The 8721-nt window shown below is 44.5% G+C and overlaps 1 protein-coding gene across 1 annotated transcript in view; it reads right to left on the bottom strand.

Moving 5' to 3' along the window:
- dnah2 (dynein, axonemal, heavy chain 2) overlaps positions 1-8721 on the bottom strand; it is a gene marked incomplete at both ends in the record, with an annotated part of 552347 nt that overhangs the window by 31480 nt on the left and 512146 nt on the right. Inside the window, 3 exon segments of the mRNA XM_080741500.1 lie at positions 218-402; positions 6008-6199; positions 7884-8074. Of these exon segments, the coding sequence (XP_080597626.1) occupies positions 218-402; positions 6008-6199; positions 7884-8074 (568 nt within the window).

Here is an 8721-nt window from a genome sequence, read left to right as displayed (position 1 = left end):
GACTTTAGGTATAGGGTAAAAAAGAATGAGAAAAAAAGCCATTCATAAAATCGGCATCCGAAAATGCGATGTCCCCACAAGTATAGTAACACAATCGTGTAAGTGTGTGTGTGTGTGTGTGTGTGTGAGTGAGTGTGTGTGTGTGTGTGTGCGTGCGTGCGTGCGTGTGTGCGTGCGTGCGTGTGTGTGCGTGCCACAGGTGTGACCGTCCCCTCACTTGTAGTACGGCTGCGTGACGGCGGCCTCGCAGAAGCAGTCGTTGCTGTAGGCGGTGAGCAGGCGGCGGTCCCACTCGTCCGTCACGTGACCCCCGTAGTTGACCCCGGCGATCAGGGACCTGAGCGTCTCCCAGGGGACCTCCTCGTTCTCGTCCAGGCACAGCCTCAGCAGACTCTCGCTCGCCTGTAGAGAGCAGACACGTGCACATAGACATCAAAGGGGGGCTTGAGCCCCTGCCATTTTATCTGTCTGTAAAAAGTGCCCTCTCCAGACCATGAATGCAGTTTTCAGTATGGTGAAAGAAATGCAAATGCCCTCTTTCCAAGCCAAATCTGAAGGCAGCATTCCAAACTCTCCTGAACTTGAATGCAGCATTATGTTGAATTTATTATGTTGGACCGTTAAGAGGGAGTCGTTAAGGAACCGGAATCATTTTAAATCCTATAGGGTCACGACCCTAGACAACATACGTAGCATCCCTATCCTGTCATAATAGGTAAACATTTGGCAAAAATAGCAAGTCTATATGCTGCCATCTACGTCACAACGTGTTGTGGGCTCATACATCTGCTATTTTTTGACAAAGAGATTTGGTGTAGAGGAGTAAAAAGGGGAGTGGGTCATGGATGGACCAAGATCAATTAAGTATATATAGGGTTTATGCGAATTTCTTTTGTAGATCTGCTATTTTTGACAAAGAGATTTAGTGCAGGCAGGGGTGTCCAAACTTTTTTTAAAGGGGGCCACGTCAAATTAGAACATATTAAAACACCCAAGGGCCGACTACATCTCCTGACATAATGTACTTTCGGTCGGCCTTATTTCACATTATCATAACCAGCAGACGTGCAAGGTAAAAAAAATAATATATATATATATATATAGCCTTTCTTTGACCCCTTCAGAATGAGACAACAGGGAAAAGGGAATCCTGACAAATTATACAATGGGAAAATATTATTTTCCTATAATACAATTTAGGAATGAAGCCGTGGCGCAATAAAATGTGTTCTTGGGCCGAAGTTGGCCCCCCGGGCCCCACTTTGGACACCCCTGGTGTAGGGGGAAAAAATGAGTGGGCCAAGGAAAGATCCATGGGAGACTCCACTCAATGAAGAGCGTATAAGTGGTTAAGCAATGTTTGAGGAAAGTACATTATGCAGCATGAGAGAAGGTTTTCCAATACAGCATTGCGGTACATTTTCCTTCTCCTGGGGACCCAATATTTTCAAAACATTCATTTTCCCACCGACCCTAAGCGTATTTCACAGGCTATCGCGCAGGCTAATTTAACTACATTCACCTTTCAGGGCAACCGCATCTGCTAGCCGACTAGTTTTCTATTCACCCGACCGCATGCTAAAATGACTGGGGCAGGCAGGCCACGGCCACATAAAATAACTAGTCACAAAGACAAGACGTGAACTGCTGTATAATTCAGTGTTCCACTTTAACCACTTGAACCCTAGTATCCATATGCTAGGCATGTCATAATAGGCAGACCTTGGGGGCGACAATTCCAAATCTATCTATTTTCAGAGGGCTTTGTTAATCCCACAGGGGTAATTCTCAGCTTCAGCTTCAGCCAGCTGATGGCTGCTCATATGGTCATGAAGATGGTTCACGAATAGGCTTAGTTTTGATTTAATTTAAAAATGTCACGTCTTGTGAGGAAAGCTTTGATTTATAGAAGTTAAGAAAGGTAGGATTAAATAAGGCATGACATCACATCTATCTATAAATGCGACAAATCTCTGTCTGTTTGTTTGTTTGTTTGTTTGTTTGTAATCCGCGTATCTCGAGAACCGTTCGTCCCACCGGCTTCAGATTCGGCACGCGCGTTCCCCGCTGCGGCGCGGAGTGCAGTGCCGGGCCTTGGCCCGACTCGGCATGCGGTTTTCCCGAAGCGGCGGGAAACGTTCGGAATCTCCTTACGCGGAGCTGATTGTTAACATCAGGCTGTTCCTGAGGAAATCGGCACAATCGCTGACTCATTGTGACATCACTTCATAAAAGGCTCTGACATCACGTACGCCAGGAGTCAACAAAAAATCTCTGTGAATGTGTATGTATGTATGTGAATCTCGAGAACCGTTCTTCCCACCGGCACGCGCGTTCTCCAGATATGGGCATAAAATGAATCCCCGAATGCGGAGCTGATGTCTGACATCAGAGTTTTCCGCAACCGGTACTGTGTGTGCAGAGATCTCCATATATTGGGGTTTGCATTAAAGGGTGGGGACAAAGGCTAACAGAAGGCAAACAGATGGTCAAAACGGGTCCTATGACAACATGACAACAGGTATATTGGGGTTTGCATTAAAGGGTGGGGACAAAGGCTAACAGAAGGCAAACAGATGGTCAAAACGGGTCCTATGACAACAGGTATATTGGGGTTTGCATTAAAGGGTGGGGACAAAGGCTAACAGATGGTCAAAACGGGTCCTATGACAACAGGTATATTGGGGTTTGCATTAAAGGGTGGGGCAGGCATAAAATGGACGCAAATAGACAGATATCTCCATATATGGGCATATGGGCATAAAATGGACCCAGAACTATATCTGCAGTGATCTCCATATATGGACATAAAATGGACGCCGACAGATAGACAGATACAGATATCTCCATATATGGGCATAAATGGACACAGGCAAACAGATGGTCAAAACAGGTCCTATGACAACAGGTATAATGGGGTTTGCATTAAAGGGCGGGGCATTCATTCTCTATTTACATCGTTCCCGAGTTGGCCAGGTCGCCGACTAGACGCTGGGCCGCCCGAAGGGCGGCCCAGCTTCTAGTAATTATAATGGTGGAAAAACTCAAATGAAGATGATTTTACATGCAATTCTATTTGATTTTAGTTAAAAGTTAGGATAGCTAGCAGCAGTGGTGATGGAAAATAACAAAGTAATTTTACTCCAGGTACTTTTACTTCACTTGAATAGCTAATTTCAATGTTTTTACTTCTACTCCACTACATCTCCGAGGCAAATATTGTACATTTTCATACCAATACTTTAGTACTTTTACTCAAGTAAAACTTCTAATACAGGACTTTCACTCATATATTGTGGTGTTGTTAGTTTTACTTAAGTAATACATGCCAGTATTTCTTCCACCACTGAGTTTCAAGTGAACAAGGCTGATTAGCTGAACAAGGCTGATTAGAAAGGTAAACAAGTGGTTAAAAGACACAAGTGAACGGTGACTGAACGGTGACAGCGTGACTGGAGTCATTTAAATACAGTCTGCTCCGACATTAAGTCTTTATGTCAAGTTGTCTGCCTCCATTAGCCTAATCTGCTCTCAATCTGACAGGCCGTGAAATGGCCTTTCTACTGGAGTTTCGTCTGCCTTTTGTGACAGGGAATGGATTATTGACCAGCGCCGGCACCAGGCCCTGATAATTCATTTAACTGTCATTACGGCTGGCATCATCATCGTCATCGTCGTCGTCGTCGTCGTCGTCGTCGTCGTCGTCGTCGTCGTCGTCGTCATCGTTATCATCACCACATTGTTTGATTGGCATTACACTACTAGACCAGGGGTTCCCAAACTTTTTTGTCTCAGGGCACCCCATACATTTTTTTTAAATCCGAGGCACCCCTACATTATAATTTTCTCTCCCAGCACCTTAAATTTATAGCATGTCGTCGTTGTCGGGTGGAAACCTTGTATGTCCAAAACTGTTCGTTTTGTATTTATCATCTATAAAATGTACTAAACTAGTGAAAACAGCCGATCTACAAGCACACAACGCCTCGCGATGCGAGGCGTTGTGTGCTTATAGATCTGCTGTTTTCACTAGTTTTGTGCGACAGAGGTTTCTGACTGACAGTGACGATATTTTAGTGATTATGTTGCGAGGAAAACATTGAGATATAGCCATTTTGGTTAGAACTGACTGAAAATAACTTTGTACTTCAAGTTTAAAATGATACTAAATATTTATAAGTGTCCAAATAAATTCGGTGGCACCCCTGGACTGCCGTCACGGCACCCCAGGGTGCCCCGTCACCCACTTTGAAAACCCCTGTACTAGACTACTGGTTCTCAATGTTGGGTCTGCCAAAGTCAGCCAATCAGAAGAGAGTACCCATTTTATTTGAGTCACCAGTAAGACTCCCTAATCGGGAGTTAAGCGACCGTCACGTCGCATACACAAACTTTAGGAAATGGGACAGATCCATGTTGATGACATGACTTTAGAGATACTGTGTACCGCTTTGTGGGATTTCAGGCCCAAATATGTAGGAGCAGTGTCCAAAAATGTGTCCAATCACTTGTTTTCACTTGTTTAAAATTGACTGAGTTCTCTTCTCGATCCTGAATGGATGAAATTGGTGACAAGGGAGAGTTCCCCTGGTTGGACTTAGTGCACCCCGTCTGGTCAGGGGGAGGCAGTATAGAGACCAGGATTACGGCATGTTTTTTGTGAGGGTACCTACCTACCCTAGGAGACACGGGGAGAACATGCAAACTCCACACAGAAAGGACCTTTTCGTGGGAAATTATTACGAGAATAGGAACACTAGGGTTCATGTGGTTACAGTCGGCCTAAGTGTAGTGGTCACTTTTAGGCGCCGTTTGGACAGCGACGGTTTCTCGAGAAAACAACAAAATAAAAAGTCAGATATGCCGTCCGTTTAGACGTCAACAACCTTTTAGGGCGTTGAAAACGCAACAGAGTGAAACCACCTTTCAGAGTGGAAATCTTTGAAGACGCACCTCCTCGTGTCTCCATGTAAGCAGGCAAAACGGGGGAATCTGCAAAACGTGTGATGTCGTGGCTCACGTCGGCCACACGGCATGCACACTACAGCGTTTTCAATCACTGATTGTCTCTGTGTAAATGCACATAATAAATGCACTTTGCCATTTTCTGTTCTGATCGCTGTCGTCTAAACAGAGCCTTACAGCTCATCTGCAATGCCAGCGAGCGAGCGTTCCAACAGCGATGTCATGCAAAAAAACTTCCTCATATGGAGCGTCGGCCATTGCGTTGCGGCGTAGCCTGAACCAATCAAATAAATAAATAATAATAAAAAGTGTTTGGGTGCGGGAGGAACTTGGCCGCGAAACCTCGCTCAAATAGAGACTCTGCGAGCGAATATAGGAGGAGTGGAAGACACGCTGTCACTCGCGGTACGTCAGGGCGGTCTCATTGAAACAAATGTATTTTAGTGAGATTTCATCACTTGTGTATGGGCTGGTCTGCTCTGTCGCTTGCGTCGCTGGCAGAGCGGATGAGCTGTTAGACGTAAGGTGATTTGTAGGAATCGTATAGGACATGGGTCTTCAACAGGGGGTCCGGGACCCCTAGGGGGTCCTCAGAGTTACTACATGGGGTCCTCCAAATCTTTGAGTGATAGAAACTTTTTTTTCTCCTTTTTTATAATAACCACTTGAACCCTAGCGTCCATATTCCAAGAACTTTAGCCAAAAATAGCAGCTCACAAATAAAAGCTCACAACGCCTCGCAGCGCGAGATTGGAGATTATTTTCGGCAAGGCACTTTGGTGTAGAGGGGAAAAAGAGCAGACTAAGTACAGAGTGAAAGGTCAAGTTTAAGTAAATTTAAGTATTGACGGTTCAAGTGGTTAAATATCAGAAAACATAAATTGACATGAATCCAAAATACACTGATGATTGTGCTGTCAAACAATGAAACTATATGGTATCTACGATAAGGCCGTGGGGGTCCCTGCTTCATCTCTCTCTCAGCTAAGGGGTCCTTGGCCTGAAAACGTTGAAGACCCCTGGTATAGGAACAGACTCTGACCTCAAAGTCGGCGTCGTTGAAGGCGTAGGCGTGGTTCCACCCCAGCTGGAGGAACTTGCTCCTCTCCAGCAGGAGGCTGTGGAAGAAGCAGAGGGAGAACAGCAGCTTCCTGTAGGCGGCGGGGCGCGAGCAGCGCCGGAACTCGGGCGACGTCACCAGCCCATACACACGACTCACGTTGGCCTTCACTCCCTGGGAGAGCACATGTCAGCGTTAGAGGCATGGAGGGACTGCGTGTGTGTGTGTGTGTGTGTGTGTGTGTGTGTGTGTGTGTGTGTGTATGTGTGTGTGTGTGTGTGTCTGTCTGTTAGGGCATTCACCAAATATTCGAATATTCAAATATCAAAGTCACTATTCAACGTTGTTCACCGAAGTTGAATATTCTTTTTTTTTTTTTTTTGTCAATGCACCTGGTGGATGAATTTGTTAATGCTCTATACCAGTGGTTCTCAAACCTTTTTAGGCTGTGACCCCCAAAATAAACATATTTGAACTGGGGACCCCCACCCTGACAAGCACTTGGAATTGTAGGTATTACATTTAATGTGACTCGGTTCAGCAGATCTACATGCTCACAACGCCTCGCAACGCGAGGCGTTGTGAGCATGTAGATCTGCTATTTTCACAATGTTCGCCTCTTGCTTACTTAATATTTGACAGTTTGGACAGTCCTGTCGAATATTTGACTATTCGAATACTTTGAGGTTGAATAATTCGAATACTAAAAATCACTATTCGTGAATGCCCTGGCCTAGTTGTACCAATACTGCAATGTAGAAAGACACTTGCATAAAAGTACCAAAGTATTGGTATCAAAATGTACTTCAAGTAGCAAAAGTAGAAAGAACTCATCATGTTTTCAAATGTATAAAATGTATACAAATCTTTTGAAAATAGCAGATCTACAAGCTCATGCACGCATGGAAAGTAACTAAGTACGATACTTAAGTTTTGTGTTGAAGCACAATGCACACCACAGCAGAACAGCTGTAGTTTTAAAGTTCGGTTCGGCTGGATACAGACAACAATATGTATTATGCATTTTTACTTTTGCAATATTTATAAAGATAAATTTGGTGTCTCTCCGGGACCTAAACTTGCAAAAAAAAATATATCATGAATTAATAACATGAGCCCCATTTAAAAACATTATGCACATATACGAGCTTTCACACCGCACTGCAGCGACCCTTGACCACTTAAACCCCAGCATCCGTATTGAGGAGAAGGTTTAGCAGAAAATAGCAGATCGACAAGCTCACAGTGCGTTGCAACACATTGTGAGCTCGTCCATCGGCTATTTTCAGGAAAGCTTTCCCCTCAAAACAGAAAACAGAAAATACATTAGTACAGAGCCATGCCCCTGAAGAACTCAACCATATAGGGGTTAAGTGGTTAAAAATCGTTCCATGACCCCAACAATTGGTCCAAAGCCACTGTTTTGGGATAAAATACTGGTCTAAAGCGGTTGTTCTCAACCTTTTCAGGCCACGACCCCCAAATAATCATATTCTGGGGACCCCCCACCCTGACGAGCATTAAGAGTTGAGGCATAACATTTTGTATAACACGGTTGTGAAAATGCCAGATCTACATGCTCACAATGCCTCGCAACAATTTCTGCCTCTGACATTTGACAATTTTGTCAATGTTTAATTTGTCATTTTAGAGGTATTAAAAAAGAGGTATCCTGAAATGATACATTTGGAATTGTAACAGCTGAAATCAGTAATATATCACATCAGTATTCCGGTATTAACCTGCGGGCCGCATTAAGTGAAGGTGGGGGCCCGCATGTGGCCCCCGGGCCGCCAGTTGCCCATGTATGCCCTAGGGGTACACATACCCCCATTTGAGAACCACTGCAGCAGAATACCTGGGGTGGCTCGGTGGTGATCCTGATGCTTTGCTGCAGGATGGAGATGGGGAAGCGTGGCTGAGGAGAGGAGCTGAGCCACAGCCTGAAGTCTGGGTGGACGTCCTGCTCATGCAGACGCTCCACCAGCTGCTCCAACTCTGGCAGCCAGGACAGGGACAGGTGGACGTTGGCCAGGAACACCCAGTGACCTGGAGGGGACAGGGGATAGTCAGGGGATATTAACTCATTGATTGCCTTTTCAAGATGGCCGCCAAGTACCAGGATGCCACGTTCCTAAATTTCTAGTGCACGGATCAATTTGTAGTGCACGGATCGTGCACGCCCATGCCTAGATAACGCACCATAATGTGTAGTACTTTTTCACAGCTTTCAAACAAAAAAATCCGCTTGGAAATCCGTTCAGGCATTCATGAGATAGAAGCCTTCAAAGTCAAACAAAACAAACAAACATGGCTGCCATTTTGAAAGATGTGTTTGTTATGGGGCTAAACATGCAATTTCGCGATTGCGATCATGCCTAATACATTATAGGCATTTTTGGAATTTCTTTTGAAAAAAAAAAATATTTTGAAAAAAAAAAAAAAAAAAAACTCGGGCTGTGGCATCCTGGGGGTACTGAAATAACTCTGGAAACTCGGGCCTGGCATTTAATGAGTTAATAAAACCTGGGAATACATTCCTTACCAAACGATTTCTTCACCAATGGGTTTGTCAAGGTGTCTACTAACATATCTAACAAAGTATTCATTCAAACATGTCAAGTTTGAAATTCAAAATCCCTAGGAGAATTTTTGACAGCCAGGGTAAGTTTGGGTCTCATTCATACTATAAAGGA

Source organism: Nannobrachium achirus (assembly GCF_963921795.1).
Source record: "Nannobrachium achirus genome assembly, chromosome: 14".
Taxonomy (NCBI): Eukaryota; Metazoa; Chordata; class Actinopteri; order Myctophiformes; family Myctophidae; genus Nannobrachium; species Nannobrachium achirus.
The sequence above is the reverse complement of the archived record's forward strand: the minus strand, read 5'-3'. Positions and strand labels throughout refer to the sequence as shown.